Source organism: Chenopodium album, chromosome 23 (genome assembly GCF_948465745.1).
Source record: "Chenopodium album chromosome 23, dcCheAlbu1.1, whole genome shotgun sequence".
Classification (NCBI taxonomy): Eukaryota; Viridiplantae; Streptophyta; class Magnoliopsida; order Caryophyllales; family Amaranthaceae; genus Chenopodium; species Chenopodium album.
This window is the reverse complement of record NC_137856.1, coordinates 5,460,347-5,479,693: the sequence shown is the minus strand read 5'-3', so window position 1 is coordinate 5,479,693 and position 19,347 is coordinate 5,460,347. Positions and strand designations below refer to the sequence as shown.

General features: G+C 30.8%; 1 protein-coding gene across 1 annotated transcript; it reads right to left on the bottom strand.

Annotated features, from left to right (window-relative positions):
- Positions 1-41: 41 nt before the first annotated feature.
- LOC145608003 (remorin 4.2-like) lies at positions 42-4,490 on the bottom strand. The gene is made up of 2 exons (XM_081663597.1): positions 3,459-4,490; positions 42-565 (listed from the first exon to the last, which is right to left on the bottom strand). Exons 1-2 carry the CDS (start codon positions 4,224-4,226, stop codon positions 374-376), a joined length of 960 nt encoding a protein of 319 aa, XP_081519723.1. The 5' UTR covers positions 4,227-4,490; the 3' UTR covers positions 42-373.
- Positions 4,491-19,347: the final 14,857 nt, after the last annotated feature.

Here is a 19,347-nt window from a genome sequence, read left to right as displayed (position 1 = left end):
CTGAATTAGACGACATGATAACAAGCATGTATACACCATAATTCTCATTTGCAAACATGCATCATACTTTGTAAATTAAGTTCCTTGTAACTTACAAGTTACAACAACAAAACTGTACAACAGCTCAAGGCACCATTACCATGATAACCCATAACGTTTAACAAAGAGAAACGCTAACTTGCATTTCCTCTTGAAACACACCACACTAACATGTTTTTTTAAACTTGGAAACCTCTGTATCCAAAAAACAGAGGATTCTAAAATTTATAGCACTTTTTTTAGTGGCTAGTAAATTTTGTACTTTGTAGTATTACTCCATATATCATATTGCAAACTACGACGTATAAAAATTATAAAAATAACGAGAGGTTGCTTAGAAGAAAGAGCGTTTAGCTGGTGGTCTTCCTACTGCTCTCATTAAGTTGGCTACTTCAAGCACCCTAGCCACTTTGGTTCCTCTCTTTCCTTCTGCTGATGCTCTCCTTTCCTCGGCTTTTCTACGTGCTTTTGCTATGTCGTTTTGCGTCTTTTCCATGGCTTTTGCTCGTTTCTCTTCCAATTTTCTCTGCACATTCACAATTTCGAGTATTTGATTTGACAAAGATGAACAAAAATTAGTTTGACTTGTAAGTAACAACTAACAAGCATATCAAAATTGATTGTAAATCTAGTGTGCATGACTTGGAAGTGTTAAGGAAAAGATCATACTAATTAATAGACATCACTTGATTTCAATTTGTTATACAACAAATTGGAAGACTCATATCACAATATAGATGGCTTTGTAAATTAGTAACTAGTTTTCATTTAAAGTTTTCTAAGTGAAGATGATACCACAAGGTACACCATTATTTGTGTTTAGAGCATTGAAAAAATATTGTCTAGGTCTTAAGATCATTTATTTATGGGCTAAGAGCAAGATTAGCCCTACGTCTTAAGATCCTATATGAAAAAGTCATAATCTTGATTCACATATTGTTGTAATTATAGTATTTACTAATGTAACATAACACCTATGTAGCATTGCTAACAACCTTGTTTACATAAATTAAACAATACCCTAACGATGCAGATTTACACGCATTTGACATAAAACGACGTGCTCAACAAAACAGGAGAACTCAAGTGGTTCATAAGGAGAATTCCCATTTATATATTTTACTCACTATTAGCAATACAATAAGCGCCATAAAATTATAAAAAGCGCCATTAAACTATAAAACTTTGACGCTAAAGGTGTATGGTATGTGACCACAGGGCACAATCCTAACGATATGTTTAAGTAATATAAGCACACTTTAAAAGGTCCCCCCACTCCTAAGCGCCTTTTCTTTTTCGCCTAACAGTCATACTGTTAGTGGACCAACTCAACCAAAAGCTTAAACTGATGGTTGAGGCCCAGGAATATGTTTTATACTCTATTCCTAATGCGAATTAATTCCACTTTAAAGGAGGGGTGGATGAGATTCGAACCCGTGACCTTTGTGTCACGTTGGCTCTGATACCATGTTAGTGGACCAACTCAACTAAAAGCTTAAGCTGATGGTTGAGGCCCAGGAATATGTTTTATACTCTATCACGTACAATACTACAACCCATCAATTCTTCTTCCACTAAATCTATTAGACTATTAGCAAGGATGTCATAGCCAACTACATTACTCGAACTCTTAGTTTCATCTCAATAAACCGTATCAAATCCTGTTGGAAAGAATGGAAACTATAACATGTGTTGGACACTTTAACACTTTATATTTTGGGACAAATTATAAAAAAAAAATTTTCTTCATAAAATAGCTTAGTCAAATAAATGGATATATACTTGTGTCAGACACGAGTACCTGAGTCTGAGTAACATAGATGGTTAGTATCTTTGGTGACAATCAAGAGCCATGAAACTTGGGTTCTTACCAATTCAATTCTCATTTAATGGAATATTATTGTTGTATGGAATAGATCTTTCTAAAAAATAATCTCCATTTTTTTTTTATCAAGTGTTAATATGATCTTGTTAGTGTTATACAGAGCTATATACCACTTTAATGTAGTTAATATTTTATACTGTCTCTCTAAAATTGTGCGCCACTCCATTCTACCCTTTTGATGGATACTTATAATTACGTATATCTAATAGATCCAAGGAAGAATTAGGCCAATGATACATCATCTTCTATTGGCATTACTTGCTGTTTTCCTTGTCTATTGGTGGGATCACTGAGACAGTGACCACCAACTTTAACTACATCCACACCAATAAATAAAATTGTATCTTTGTTGGTACTTAATTGATACCAAAAGTTGATCATACTACGAAATTTCTCCACACACAATAACACATTTTTTTGTACGTACACTTCTAATTAATTTAATTTTAAGGTGATATGTATGGTTTAGTTGATTAATATATTAGAGTTTGGTTTTATATGTTAATATTGTATTATTGGAAAGTCTATCTTGTTTTGGAGTTTTAGGCTATTTAGGTTTCCTTATGTATTGTGTATATATATGTGTTTATAATCAATACAAGGGCTAAGCCGTTTTCTCCAATATTTCTTAACTTTAACATAATAAGACAAAAGTATGGAAATCAAAGGAGTCCTAATAAGAGTATGTTCTCTTCAACTTAAGTTCAGTTCAGTTCCTAATTTCCTCCTCTCATAAAATATTCAGTTCAGCTCAGTAAATCAGAAAATATCCTAACTTTACTTAATTATGGACACGGTTAAACATCCTTCCCTGAGCTTAAGTATTTAATTAGAAAACGATCAAGATCAAAGATGTATGAAATAGAGCATTTTATTAGTCGGTTTAACTGTTTAAGAGTGGGTTATATGAATTACCTTTTGGATTGATTGTTGAATAAACTCCTTTTTATGTTATTTTTAGTGACCAAATTTATGGAATTTTGGGTTTTTGTTTTTTTTTTTTAACAAACCATAATTTCTAAATAGATATAACCTCAATTATAACATCAAGTCAAACTTCTAAACTTTTGGCCCAAAATAGTTAATTGCAAATAAATCATTACTATTTCAAAGTAAAATAACTTCTTATTTCTACATGAAGATTGTATGTATTTACCAAACATGTTTAAGATCATCATCAATAGAACATGCCTAATTTGAACTCTTAACTAATTTTGAAACACAGTCCATCTATAATTAATCGAAGAGTTGACCTCCTAGTAACGATTTCGATGAAATATCAAGATCAATTTCTTAATCAACTTTCAAAATCATCATGATGCTATGACTAGTTCGCTTACCTTCCTATTACGCATTTGAATTCGCAATTAAAGTCTAATCACTTACATAATTATGGATGACAACCATACCCAATTATGAATTACCCATACTAAAATGCTAACCTTAACCAATCATCCAACTTATAATACTATAATATAAAGCATAGACCAATTAAAACTAACACAAAAAAGATGAGAAAGTAAAAAAATATTACCTCAACTTTTTTCATCCAAGAAGTAGCCTTATGAACTTGTTCATTCTCCCATCCGCTAATAATTGCATCCTCCCTCTTAAATCGATTGTTTATTTTCGAAATCTTAGCGGTTTGCCATGCCGCGATCTTTGTTTCAACCTCCTCTTTTTTAACATGATGTATAGTCATCTCCCCGCCACTATTATTATTACTATAACTATTACTATTACTGTTACTATTATTATTGGTAGTTGTACTACGACTACTTGATCCCATTAAATGGTGACCTAATGATGAATCATTCCTATTTCCTTGCCTTCCGGGAGGGGAAGGCAAAGGGTTAATATCCGGCACTATAGCCAACGGATTAGTCTCTTCGGCCTCCCCCTCCTCTTCTCCGATCCTATCTAAATTTATATTATTATTCCGATCATTTCCATTTCCATTTCCATTTCCATACCCATACCCGTTATTTCCACCAACTTGAGTATTATTGGTACTATAGTCGTTGTGATCAATAGTGGACCCCGCTATAACAAGAGCGTTGAACTCCCTACTCATGGTAGTAAAATTTTCACTAGAGTTGGTGATGTCACTTGCCACGGAAAGGTTGGATGATCGTGATCGATGACTAATAGCATCAAACATACGTTGTCGACTAGGAGGCACGGGGTGAGAAGGCGGTGTTAAAGCGTGGATGTCACGAATATCATCATCGTTGTCATCGTCGTGGTTGTTGTTGGGTTGTGGTAGTGGTGGTGATCTTGTGGTTGGTGATTGAGGGTTCATAGTTGTTGACGTGTTTTTGCTAGTATTGGTAGTAAAGAGAAAAAGAAGGGGTTATTAATTTGCATGATTATTTACTATCATTAAAAGAAGTGTTAACGTCTTTGATTAATTAAGGGGAGATGAAGTGATATGAACCACATGAGGATATATGTGAGTTTAATTTGATTAATAGTGGAAATAAATTTTAGAGATTTCAAGAAAAGAAAGGAAAGAGGAAATAGGCTAACAAAGTAGTGATGAAAATGTGTAGAAGGGAAACTACTTATGACCAACTTTAGTTTTAAAAAAAAAAAATTGAAGGTTGGAAGTATGAGATTGACAAGTGATTCATTTAGGGAAGGCCATATGCTAGGATTTGATAGTGACTACTAGTGTAATGTAGAGTCTTTAATTTGTTTTCTTTTAAGAAATTTAAAGTTGAATAATTTAATAATATTCTTACTTTTCAAACTCTTTTTTTCTTTTTAAAAATTGTTATATACATATACACGATTTTTTGGACTAGTAAATGGAATAAATAAATTAGGCCTCGTTCTCTTCACCTTAATTTTGATGAATTGAAATTATTTTTGCTGAACTTAAATTATTTTTACTGAACTTAAATTAATTTTATTGAACTGAAATTATTTTTACTGATTTTAAATTACTTTTACTGAACTGAAATTATTTTTGCTAAACTGAAATTATTTTTACTGATTTTCTATTATAATTCTTCTATAAGAAAACTGAATTTTACTGAACTGAACTTATTTTTACCAAACTGAAATTATTTTTACTAAAGTGAAATTAATTTTACTGAACTGAACTTATTTTTACTGAACTGAAATTATTTTTACTTAATATTATTTTTTTAAGGTGAAGAGAACAGGGCCTTACTCTGTAATAAAACAGTGGTATTATTTTGTGTGTGGATATTTTAAAATGAATTTTAAGAGCCTGTTCACTTCAGCTTAATTTCAATTCAGTTCAGTTCAGCACCATTCAGTTCAGTTTAGTTCAGTTCAGTTCAGCTCCAATCAGTTCAGTTCACTTCAGTTTAGTTCCTAATTTCCTTCTCTCATAAAATATTCATTTCAGCTATATTCAATTGTGTTTAGTTCAGTTCAACTCCAATCAGTTCAGTTCAGCTCCAATCGATTCAGTTCAACCCAGTTCAGTAAATGTGAACAGGCCCTAAGACTCCGCATAATATACATATGTTTATATAGTGTTTGTTTTTATAATCCAACATTAGCGGTAGTTGACACAATTCACACAAAAAGAATGACTAAGGGCTTGGTTAAGGTAGATGCCAAATACTCTTTGGGGATAATTTTAAGGCGAGTTTAAAAAGGATAGGGGTTCGGAATTAAGATTTGATGATATTTGAGAATATTGGATTATTGAATGAAAAATTAGATTATTGATAATTGCTAAAATTATTATTTTTGACTAGTCTCCCAACATTATTGTCTTATTCACTCTCTATAATCTTCATTTGTTTTCAATAAAAAGTGAATGGACAATGGACATTTATTTATTTATTTTATTTATTTTATTTTATTTTTTATTATTATTATTTTATTTATTTATTTTTTGAGGGGAAATGGACAATGGACCCAAGAAAAAAAAATGTATAAATAAGATATTTAGGGTGAAAATAATTTGATTATCTGAATAAAAGTAATTATCAATATGATGATATTTGGGAAAATTGGACTATGGATTGACAATATTGTAATGATTATGATAGTTTTCCTTATAAATTTAGAAGTGCATGTCGGTGAAAATAGCCTTTTTAATCTCACACGTCATATTGATAATTACTTTCTTCTTTTTTAAAAAAATAAAATAAAATAAATTACAATATTAAGTGAATAAGTGCTACGCCTTTGAAAATTTCCGCTTACGCAGAAATATGAATGAAACAAATAAAAGTTAATCAACCACAGTGATCTACTAGTATCTTGAAACAAAGAGAAACTAATAAAAATGAATTGGAAAATTCTCATTAGTATTCTTGTACTATTGTTTAATTCTAATGGTAGCTAATTTCTTTAAAAATTATCCATGGTAGCCTTCTACTTTGAAAACTTCACTTTTGTAACCTAATTTAGTAAAAAATGTTAAAAGAAATTACTAACATTACAAATAACTCATGTTCAAGTTAACGATTATGTTAACGTAAATAAGGTTAAGAAAGCGAAATTGATCAATAAACTATCGACACGTGGAAGTTACCTCATCTAATAACAGGTTACCAGTAACCTAACAAAATCGGTCATGGATTGTTAAAAGAAGATTCTTGTCAAAGGTGGGATTGTGTTTTAGAAGATAAAACAAAATTAAACTAGGTTTATTCATTCCTATTTTTCCTTAAACAAAGTTGTAAGAAATATTCTCTAAAAAAAATAAAACATTGTAAGATACTATATTTGGCCAAAATTCTACAGTTGACCTAATTTTACAGCATTTACCCACCTCAAAACACCCACCAAAATCACTATGGGGGTTGGCCTCCAAGGTAAAAAGGTTGTATTCAGCGTGATTGGAGGATATTCCGAATTGGTAAGGGTATTTTCATGCTTCGAGATGGTGGTCTTTGGGGTTAGAGAAGTGGAGGTTTTGAGGTTGGAGGGTGGTTTCGGCGTGGTGGAGGCAATTTTAAGCAGACTATGTTGGCTTTGGGGAAGATAGCATGCAGTAGTTTCGGGTGTGTTATGAGGTGCGTCAACGATGGAAATCCAACAAAAGTAGTATTTTACAACATTTTACCTTTTATTATCTAGTTTCTTACAACATATTCCTTTTTGATTTCTTGTTTCTTACAAAATTTTTATTATTAAATAATTTCTCACAAAATCTAAGTTTTAGTAAGTGATTTCTAAAAAAAAATCCTAATTTTTAAATATATATTTTAATTAATGGTCAAACTAATGCATTTACAAATTGAATTTGCCAATTTGTTGGTTATTCAAGAATAATAAAAAAGTATAATTATACTCTGTATTTCTCATCTTCTTTAGCTTTTCTCATTTTTATTACATACAAATTGAATTGTAAATATATTTGTTTAATTCATAATGTAAACTAAAAATTACGCATTTGAAATATTTATAGCTATAATTTTCAATTAAGCATATACATTTAATCTATACCAATCATAAACTTAAATTTATTTTCACACACACGCATATTGTAATCCCCCGTATTTTTAAATATATTAGTAATGAAATTATATTTTATTCATAATATTTATTTGTATTTTTTTCGGATTTAATTTCAAAAGTTTCAAATTATTTTTGGGTTTGATGAACGATTTTATTACAAAGAACTTTTTATGAACCTTTCTTCACTAATTTATATCCAGCAAACAAACCAAACCCACTTTCTTTTCTTAATTGGCCCATTAATTTTATGAGGCCCAATCTTAAAACTAACCCTACACCACTCTCTCTCCTATAAATACCCCATACATCCCCAAAATTTCCCACACAAAAAGGTTAGTCTTATTTTCATCCTCCTTTGTTTCATTATTTTGCTTAATGTTATTTTAATTGTTTTGGGTTTTGATTTTAGTATAAAGATTATATTTTTAGTATTAAATTATATTTTAATGGTATAAAGATTATAAATTTCAGATTATATTTATGTTATAAATTTCATATTTTATGAATTATAAACCTAGGGTTTCAATTTATTGAAAATCATGATTTTAGGGTTTTTATGAACAATTGATTTAGGGCTTTTATAGTAATGATGTTTTGAAATTTTGGTGATTATACTACTAATTAGTTTCCAGATTATTTTGAACACGTAAATTCGTATTTTAATGTTTAGATTTCGGTTCGTTAATATTAATCCCGTTTTAATCCCGATCAGGTTCTGAACTCATCCGATTTTGACAAAAAAGTAGTGTTTTCCATGTGGAAACGATGTTTTAAGAAAGACTCACTACCTTTTGTAGTGAGCACCACCCTCTCGTGGCCAAATTCTGCCTCTAAATATGATTTTCGGGCAGTTTTTCATTTTTAACGAAGTTTTTTATTTTTAAAATTTTATCCTTGAGTTTGATTAATAAAATTAATTATTTTTAAAGTTAATTAAGCATATAAATATGTGTTTTTTTATTTTAATAAGTTTTTCATCATATTATATTGTTGGAAATTACTTGGGATAGTAATATTAATTGTTGGTTGTTTTCTAGGAAGTGATGATTATTCCCTAGGAGAATTTTAAGTGATTAAAAGTGGCTCAAAGGATTGTTTGTACGAGGTACGTACATGTCTACTTCGTTATAAGTAGTATCGTGTTAGGTACCAAAAGGAAAGAACTTAGTTTCATGATTAGGGAACACTTGGATGAAAATTGTTTGGTTACGCATTGATTTAATTCATGTGCTTATGTTTATGAAACATGTTTTGGTGAATTGATTATGTTTGTATGGAATCATGGATGCAAACATGTTGAATTATATTGGATAAAATGTTTGTATGGAATGTTGATACAAGCATAATTTTATTGGATTGGTTTGTCAACCACATTTGGTTTATTAAAGGATTGGAATTGAATGGTTTAAGTGGAATGAATTTATTAATTATTCCACAAGGTTATTATTATTTATTTATTACTCAATCATAACTTGTTAGTATGTTGAGTAAAGGTGGATTAAGCCGAAATGGCTAGGTGAGTTGACTATGTTCAACAATTTTGGATAATTTGGAAGTTTAATGGAATTAAAGGTTAATTTGTGATGTGATCACCATTGTCCTAAATAAGATTAAAAACGAATTGATGTATGATTGTTATGTATGGTCTTCTTGATTGAGTTGGCTATTAATTAAAATTGTAATCACGTAAAGTGAAACATGGATGAGCAATAAAACTCTGGAAAGCGTGCACTTCTAGAGTATTGACAATTATGGGTTGGGGTACACGGTGGTAGCCCGTGGCTTTTCGAGGCTTGTTTGATCAACATGTCCTCTTCTCTTTTGGTATTTACATTTTATTTTATAATGAAAGTTAGATGGGATCCTAGACTAACTTTGTGAGAATGGAGTCGCGCCCATTCTTGCATCGCGCTAAACTTTTATTTCAAATGGTCATTTGGGACCTGGATTGGACAACCTGGTCTATTGCTTACTCCAAATTAAATTAATTAAATTAAATATAAAGAGTCAATCGTTTGGAATTAGTTAGTAAGTAAGTTGAGTCAGTTGAATTGTTTAAGTGTGGAGTCTTGATTAAATAAATTTGTGTTATATGTTTATTTACTTTAATTAGTTGAGCATGCTAGGTTTTGTGCGTTGAAGCTTGTATGTACTCAGCTTTGCTGATTGCGTGCTTTTGTGTGTGTGTCCTTCTTTTGGTCATGGCCTTCGCCTTTCAATGACCCTGTGATGATCCAATTATTACACTCGTATTATTGGGGAGCAGTATGCACAGGTTAGCTTGATGATGTGAAGTTAAGGGATTTGACAAACGCATTGTCAAGGGATTGGTGTGATTGAGAGTATTCGATTCTTGTGTTGAACTTATTTATGCTTTGCTATTTCGTTTATGTTTTGGATTTTTAATATTGGTTTGGTTTTAAATAAGGGCCTTATATGGTTCCAATTTGTAAGCTTTGACTTATTCGTTTTCTAAATTGTGTTATTTTAAATACTTAAGTTTGATTTTTCCGCTGCGATACTTTGATAAAGCCTTAACGTTTTAACACGTGGCGGTAACATGTCAATGGTTCTCCACTATTTTATTTAAAGTAAGTGGTTTGAAAAAGGGAGAATTATTGGGGTGTTACAAAGTGGTATCTGGGAGCTTAGGTTCGATTTAATTACCACCAAATTTAATTTAAAGTTTTTAGGCGCCTAACGTTTTAAATCTAATGAGTTTATTCGACTACCTTATTTAAAGTTAACTTAGATTTTCAAAAATTATTCTATTCTAATATATTTATTTCGGCATTTAATAAAAAAAAGTTTATTTATTTGTTTTATATATTTTCAAAGTATTTTTGTTATTTTGAAATAAAATGAATTTAATTATTTATTTTTATTCCTAACTTGTGTGCTTATTTTGCTTATCGGTGAGATTTGGGTAGCATTAGAAAGGGCGTATAGAATAGATTATTTATTTCTTTATGCATTGTAATTAATTACTTAATGCTTTTATATTGTATGAAGTGATCATGCAAGTTATTTAATTGTGTATGTTCATGTAATGGTGCAAACTTGAGTGATCACTTAGTATCATGTTTAAGGATTAAAGCATGTCATATGGAATGGAATGGAATGAGATTCTTTGTGTAATGTGAAATGTTTAAATGATTTAATTTATTTGTGTGAAGCATGTAATTATGTGTCTACTAATGTGTGTTAATTTAATGATGTTATGCACTTAATGCATGAATTTTGGTGGAATTGAATCAAGGGAATTATTTTATTTAATTTTCGTGTGCGTAGGAATGATTAAAAATAAATAATCATTTCCTTTGAAAGTGACTTATTAGGGGCGATTGTGTGGCCGTGTCCACCTTTCTACCTTAATATATATATTTGATGATTATGAATGTGATTTATTAAGCAAGAAGAGTTTTTTTTTTCGCGCTGATGTCAGCCTAAGAGTGTGTTACATTTCTAGGTAGAGAAGGAGGATGGCTAACAATGATGCTTTAGCTGCTGCTATTAGGACTAGTTGAACCAAATTCGATTGACTTGCTTATTAGTTTGCCTACTAGTGAGGTTGTGAGGTGCACCAAGATACATAAGGGTTTACCTTTGAGGATTGGAGAGACTGATTTTCCATCTGATCTTATAGAATTTGAGTTGGATGACCTTGATGTCATTTTGGGAATAGATTGGTTAGCCACTTATAAGCTAATATAAGATTGATTGTGAGATAAAGAATGTTTACTTAAGGAGTTCTTTGGGGGAGATTGTGTATTACAGACGTTTTGGGAAACCAAATGGTATTGGGATTATTTCTGCGTTAAAGTTGTCAAAACTTGTACGTAAGGGGCATCCTTTGTTCTTTTGTTGTGTGCAAGACTTGGAAATGAGTAGTAAGTGAATGTGGAAGATGTGCCAATTGTGAATGAGTTTTGGATGTATTTTGTGAAGAAGAAATATGGGAGCATGAGATTGTGGATCGATTATAGAGAGTTGAAATAATGTCACAATAAAGAATAAGTACCCACTACCCAAGATCGATGATTTGTTTGATCAATTGAAGGGAGCTAGTGTGTTTTTCAAGATTGATTTACGTTCGGGGTATCATCAATTAAGAGTGGCTGATAAGGATATACCTAAGACTGCTTTTAGGATTAGATATGGGCACTACGAGTTTACAGTTTTGTCTTTTGAGTTGACCAATGCACTTGCAATTTTTATAGACTTGATGAATCGAGTATTCCATGAACAAGTTTGCAGTTGTTTTTATTGATGATATTTTGGTATACTCGAAAAGTGAGGAAAACATGAGCCATTGGGAGGCCGAGGATGATATTAGAAAGAGATAACCTAAGTTGTTTAATGAGGTGAGTTACGAGGGCGTAACTCTTGTTCTTTAAGGGGGGTAGAATGCGTATAATTTCACGCTTTTTACCCTATTTTATGCTATTTTATGGTGTTTTCATGCTTTTCATAGCGATTTTATTTGTTTACGCATCTAGTGAAGTGCGTAAATTGGAATGGTGATAAAGTATTAGTGTCGATATTATGACACAATTGGGATATAATTTTGTAATTTTTGAAATGGCTTTATGCAAAAGTTTTGCAATTTAAGGGATTTTGTGCTAAGTTTCGGGACGAAACTTCTTTTAAGAGGGGTAGATTGTAATCCCCCGTATTTTTATATATATTAGTAATGAAATTATATTTTATTCATAATATTTATTTGTATTTTTTTCGGATTTAATTTCAAAAGTTTCAAATTATTTTTGGGTTTGATGAACGATTTTATTACAAAGAACTTTTTATGAACCTTTCTTCACTAATTTATATCCAGCAAACAAACCAAACCCACTTTCTTTTCTTAATTGGCCCATTAATTTTATGAGGCCCAATCTTAAAACTAACCCTACACCACTCTCTCTCCTATAAATACCCCATACATCCCCAAAATTTCCCACACAAAAAGGTTAGTCTTATTTTCATCCTCCTTTGTTTCATTATTTTGCTTAATGTTATTTTAATTGTTTTGGGTTTTGATTTTAGTATAAAGATTATATTTTTAGTATTAAATTATATTTTAATGGTATAAAGATTATAAATTTCAGATTATATTTATGTTATAAATTTCATATTTTATGAATTATAAACCTAGGGTTTCAATTTATTGAAAATCATGATTTTAGGGTTTTTATGAACAATTGATTTAGGGCTTTTATAGTAATGATGTTTTGAAATTTTGGTGATTATACTACTAATTAGTTTCCAGATTATTTTGAACACGTAAATTCGTATTTTAATGTTTAGATTTCGGTTCGTTAATATTAATCCCGTTTTAATCCCGATCAGGTTCTGAACTCATCCGATTTTGACAAAAAAGTAGTGTTTTCCATGTGGAAACGATGTTTTAAGAAAGACTCACTACCTTTTGTAGTGAGCACCACCCTCTCGTGGCCAAATTCTGCCTCTAAATATGATTTTCGGGCAGTTTTTCATTTTTAACGAAGTTTTTTATTTTTAAAATTTTATCCTTGAGTTTGATTAATAAAATTAATTATTTTTAAAGTTAATTAAGCATATAAATATGTGTTTTTTTATTTTAATAAGTTTTTCATCATATTATATTGTTGGAAATTACTTGGGATAGTAATATTAATTGTTGGTTGTTTTCTAGGAAGTGATGATTATTCCCTAGGAGAATTTTAAGTGATTAAAAGTGGCTCAAAGGATTGTTTGTACGAGGTACGTACATGTCTACTTCGTTATAAGTAGTATCGTGTTAGGTACCAAAAGGAAAGAACTTAGTTTCATGATTAGGGAACACTTGGATGAAAATTGTTTGGTTACGCATTGATTTAATTCATGTGCTTATGTTTATGAAACATGTTTTGGTGAATTGATTATGTTTGTATGGAATCATGGATGCAAACATGTTGAATTATATTGGATAAAATGTTTGTATGGAATGTTGATACAAGCATAATTTTATTGGATTGGTTTGTCAACCACATTTGGTTTATTAAAGGATTGGAATTGAATGGTTTAAGTGGAATGAATTTATTAATTATTCCACAAGGTTATTATTATTTATTTATTACTCAATCATAACTTGTTAGTATGTTGAGTAAAGGTGGATTAAGCCGAAATGGCTAGGTGAGTTGACTATGTTCAACAATTTTGGATAATTTGGAAGTTTAATGGAATTAAAGGTTAATTTGTGATGTGATCACCATTGTCCTAAATAAGATTAAAAACGAATTGATGTATGATTGTTATGTATGGTCTTCTTGATTGAGTTGGCTATTAATTAAAATTGTAATCACGTAAAGTGAAACATGGATGAGCAATAAAACTCTGGAAAGCGTGCACTTCTAGAGTATTGACAATTATGGGTTGGGGTACACGGTGGTAGCCCGTGGCTTTTCGAGGCTTGTTTGATCAACATGTCCTCTTCTCTTTTGGTATTTACATTTTATTTTATAATGAAAGTTAGATGGGATCCTAGACTAACTTTGTGAGAATGGAGTCGCGCCCATTCTTGCATCGCGCTAAACTTTTATTTCAAATGGTCATTTGGGACCTGGATTGGACAACCTGGTCTATTGCTTACTCCAAATTAAATTAATTAAATTAAATATAAAGAGTCAATCGTTTGGAATTAGTTAGTAAGTAAGTTGAGTCAGTTGAATTGTTTAAGTGTGGAGTCTTGATTAAATAAATTTGTGTTATATGTTTATTTACTTTAATTAGTTGAGCATGCTAGGTTTTGTGCGTTGAAGCTTGTATGTACTCAGCTTTGCTGATTGCGTGCTTTTGTGTGTGTGTCCTTCTTTTGGTCATGGCCTTCGCCTTTCAATGACCCTGTGATGATCCAATTATTACACTCGTATTATTGGGGAGCAGTATGCACAGGTTAGCTTGATGATGTGAAGTTAAGGGATTTGACAAACGCATTGTCAAGGGATTGGTGTGATTGAGAGTATTCGATTCTTGTGTTGAACTTATTTATGCTTTGCTATTTCGTTTATGTTTTGGATTTTTAATATTGGTTTGGTTTTAAATAAGGGCCTTATATGGTTCCAATTTGTAAGCTTTGACTTATTCGTTTTCTAAATTGTGTTATTTTAAATACTTAAGTTTGATTTTTCCGCTGCGATACTTTGATAAAGCCTTAACGTTTTAACACGTGGCGGTAACATGTCAATGGTTCTCCACTATTTTATTTAAAGTAAGTGGTTTGAAAAAGGGAGAATTATTGGGGTGTTACACATATTGTATTAGCACAAATTCATTTTAATGACTGATAAATTAAAGCATATAATCCATTCATGGGATTAAACAATCCACCTAAACTTTTTAGTTGACTTGGCTCTCTAACATGGTATTAATTAGCGCCAATGTGACATAAAAGGTCCTGGATTTAAAACTCATCCACCCATTCCATTCAAAATTGAATTTTGATTATTGGGTACGAACATACTGTGTAGAAGGGCTCATGTTGCATTCATAGTTCAAAGTAGGGCTGAGCAAAACTACCCGAAAAACCGTTCCGTTACCGTTCTGAAATTTAGGGTTCCTGATCCGATAATCATAACGGTTCGGGTACCCCGTCCCGATAATTTGTTATTGGGTATGAATTTTAGGTATCATTTTAAAATTAACGGTTACCCGTTTCGATCCGATAAGCAATTGTTTTGTTTTTTTTTTCCTACTTAAATCATCTTTTCAATATTTAAACTCTTACTTTACTTCAAATTCACTATATAATATCAATAATTAGTAATATTATTAATAATTTGGTCAAGATCATGAGGTATTGTTTTTATTTAGTGTTAAAAATTATCATAATAACTAATTTTTTAAGATTAATTATCACTATTGGATAATTATTGGGTATCCAATAATCAATCCGAAAATCCGTCGGGTACCCAAACTTTTCTGTTCGGGTTATGGATATCACTTTTAGTGATATTGGTTATCGGGTACCCGAACCGTTAGTACTAACGGTACGGGTACCTGTCCCATGCTCACCCCTAGTTCAAAGCTTCAATCTTGATCTTCAATGGTCATCTTAAGCTTTTTTTGTTGAGATGGTCTTCTAATTATGACGAAAGGAATTTTTTATCTTTTTTTTATATATATAAATATAATGAAAAATGTAAGGGATTATTAGCTAAATAGAAAAACAAAAGAAGGGATTAGGGATTTGTAGAGGTGATCACTCACTAGCTCGACCTGCCACCACGTGGATTTAGACAAACCTATAAATTTCCTAATTAAAAAAAGATCAAAAAGACTGCCACTTTTATATGAGTTTGGGGTGACATTTAATGTTAAATCTCGACCTGAATTTTAGTCACCTCAACAATTTTGGGATGAGGGTGAGGCCACCGATATGAGAACGAGGAAGTAGTGAGGGAGGTTAGTTATGCATTTGCAAATGCATAACAAATACTAAAATATTAAAAAGCACATGGGGGTGAGAGAAAGGAGGAGAAAGATGGGTAAGTGGGGCCATTTTTTAAATGTATCCTTGAAAGCTTAGATAGTACCATTGACCAGTGGCGGATCCAAGGGGGTACATAGAGTTACAGTTGTACCCCCATTCTCGGAAAAAAAAAAAAAAAAAAAAAAAAAAAAAAAAAAAAAAAAAAAAAACTGTTGAGAAAAGAGACCTGTTTTTTGCAACAGGCGGTCTCTTAAGTATTGTCATACAAATTACCACGCTGACAACATGTCTGAGCGTCTGACAGACTGATGTGTTGGTTTTGTAGATTATATGAAAAGTGACCGCCTACTAAGACAACTGTTCTCTCTTTTTTTCTTTTTTTTTTTCTTTTTTTTTTTTTTTTTTTTTTTTTTTTTTTACCAAGTACACGAAGAATTTGTTTTGCTAGACTTTTTTTTTTTTTTTTTTTTTCCTTTTTCTTATTTCTTTTTTCCTTTCCTTTTTTATTTGTTTTTATCCAAAACACTTAAATTATTTTTTTATGAAAAACTTTTTGTACTAACTATATATCATACCTAGTAGTAATTTTTTAGTTTATACTACTATAAGTCTATAACACTACTATACTATCAAATATCAATTATTTTATATAATATCTTACTTAAGATATATTTATTTAAGATATATTTACTTAAGATATATTGTTAATATTCTAGGATTGTCTAATGATTTCTTATTGAAAGAGTTTGCGCATTATAACTTCTAAATGTAGTATGTTAATCAATATATATGCTTTTTATTATTTTTTTTTCCTTTGAATAAAACTTACATATTTTAATTACTATTGATAATTAATAAATAGTTATATAGTATGCCTCAATTCTAATATTCATATATTAGATTGTGACAAGGAATTAAAGTAAGTAAATTAGTTACACTTTAAATTACTACAAGTATAATTAAGTTTATTTTTACATACGATCGTTGACTTGTTAAAATAAAAATTCGTCTAGAAGTTTTTTAATAGTGTAAAAATATGGCCTTTAATTATACTACTCCATAATTTTTATTAGTTTTATTTGTTTGGACTAATTATGGATAACACATACGGAGTAAGGGATATATTTGATGTAATTAATTAGATGATGAAAATAAACAATAGATATGATATTTTAGTTTGTCATGTTTTGTATTTTTTGTTCACGAGCCAAATTTCGTACCCCCATTCCCACAATCCTGGATCCGCCACTGCCATTGACTATGTAGTGATACTATTTTTACACATATTGTGTCTAAATGAATATATAGTACTACTACATACATAAATAGTACCACTGAAATGTTCAATGATACCATTTAATCATCTAGTGATACAATTGATCGCCTAGTGCTACTACTCTAAATTCACAAATGTATTTACGTGAAATGACCCCCATGCCCCTCGTTATGCATTTATTCATACATCACTAACCTCCCTTTGGAAAGAGGAAGTAATAATGCAGTTTTGTTATGCATTTGCAAATGCATAACAAATACAAAAATATTAAAAAGTACATGGAAGAGAGAGAAAGGAGGAGAGAGACAGGTAAGTGGGACCACTTTTAAATGTGCCACTAAAAGCTTATATAATACCACTGTCTATTTAGTGATACTATTTCTACACATAGTTAGTACCATTGAATGCATATATAGTACCACTGTATATATACTTTATACTACTGAATGTTTAATGGTACTCTTTGATCATCCAATGGTAGTAAAAATCACCCAATGGTACTACTCTAAATTCAGAATATGTATATACGTGTAATTACACCCTTGTCCTTTGTCTGCATTTTTCTATGCATAACAAAACTCCATTAGGACAAGCGAGGAAGTAGTAATGGAGGTTAGTTATGCATTTGCAAATGCATAACAAATACTAAAATATTAAAAAGGACATGGGGGTAAGAAAAAGGAGGAGACAGATGGGTAAGTGGGGTCATTATTAAATGTATCATTGAAAGCTTAGATAGTACCATTGACTATGTAGTGATACTATTTCTACAAGGAGTGAGTATCACTGAATAAATATATAGTACCACTACATACATATATAGTACCACTGAAATGTTCAATGATACCATTTAATCCTTTAGTGATACTATTGATCACCCAGAAGTAGTGTGGTACTACTCCAAATTTAGAAATGCATTTACGCCGTGAAATGACCCCCATGCCCCTCGTTATGCATTTATTCATACATCACTAACTTCCCATTGGAAGGCCTAGGACAAGCTCCTTTGGAAGGCCTCATACTCACTAGTAATTGGGCAAGAACAGTACTTGTATCCACGTGTCAAGCATATGACAGATCAATTACCCACATAGTTGATTACACGTGTACGAACTTTAATTATTACGGGACCCAATTAGTGGTTACGTAGGTCCCTTCCATGCAAATTGCTGAGGTTTAGCTCGTCTTCTTCCGCCACGTGTGCGGTTTAAGTTTTGGAAAATTTTCAGGTTTACTAGATGCCCACGTCTTACGTGATAATCAACGTTATCTTCTCTCTAATCATACTTTTTAGCATAATTAATTCTTGTCGTTTATCACTAATCATACATTATTTTTTTTAGCTTGAATGACGACCATTTTATGTGATTAGATTATATGTAAAGCTTGTTCAACATATATAAACAATGAAAAACATAAATAAATCTTAGTTTAATAGGCTCTTTTTTGTATTAATTAAGTTGTCCCTAAAATAAAAAAATCTTTGCTTATTTTGTTTTTGCTCCATCGGAATTTTGAGAGATCTTGAGCTAAAAAGGGGAAGTATAAGATGGAGAGAATACGTCATTTTATTTAAAAGTATCTACTAAGTTTAAAATACTACTATGAATTTTATCGTGTTACTTTTACGATTTGTAAGATTTGATTCGTATTATTATTAATTTACAATTAAGCATTAAAGTGGGAGTAAGAGCAATACAATAGTTGATGTGATGTGTCGATATTGTTTTGATTTTGTCATTCATTGTCAATTTGTCATACTTAAGTCAATACTAAATCTAAGGTTATACATAGTACAAATTTCCTAAATACATTTTCTATGGGCCGACAATTACTGGCATGCACATGTGTATCAAGTTTCAACGCGATATAAAGATTATGAGTTCAAATCTCATTCACCCTCATGCTAGAGAGAGAGAGAGAGAGAGAGAGAGAGAGTACGTATCATTTGTATATATAAAAAAAGTGAGTTTGTATAAGAAAAAGGTGAATAAAGTAACAGAAAAAAGAATGTAAAAACGTGTAGAAAAGAATGGATTAAGACAGAATTGAGTAGAAAAGAAAAAGGGAGTAATAGTAATAGACAATGTACAACATTGAAATGCATCACATCAAATTGAATAAATAGTTGACATTAATAATTCTTTGAATGAAAATTGAACCAAAGAAATTTCATATGTAGTACATTATTGTTTTCACACTCAAACAACATAAAAAAGCAAAACAAAAATGATTTAATTATTTCAAAAT

Bases quoted from the DNA above. Each gene is read 5' to 3' on its own strand.
- LOC145608003 (XM_081663597.1), bottom strand. From the start codon at position 4,226: ATGAACCCTCAATCACCAACCACAAGATCACCACCACTACCACAACCC. The intron at 566-3,458 runs GTAATATTTTTT...GTGAATGTGCAG, and splicing joins CTTGGATGAAAAAAGTTGAG to AGAAAATTGGAAGAGAAACG.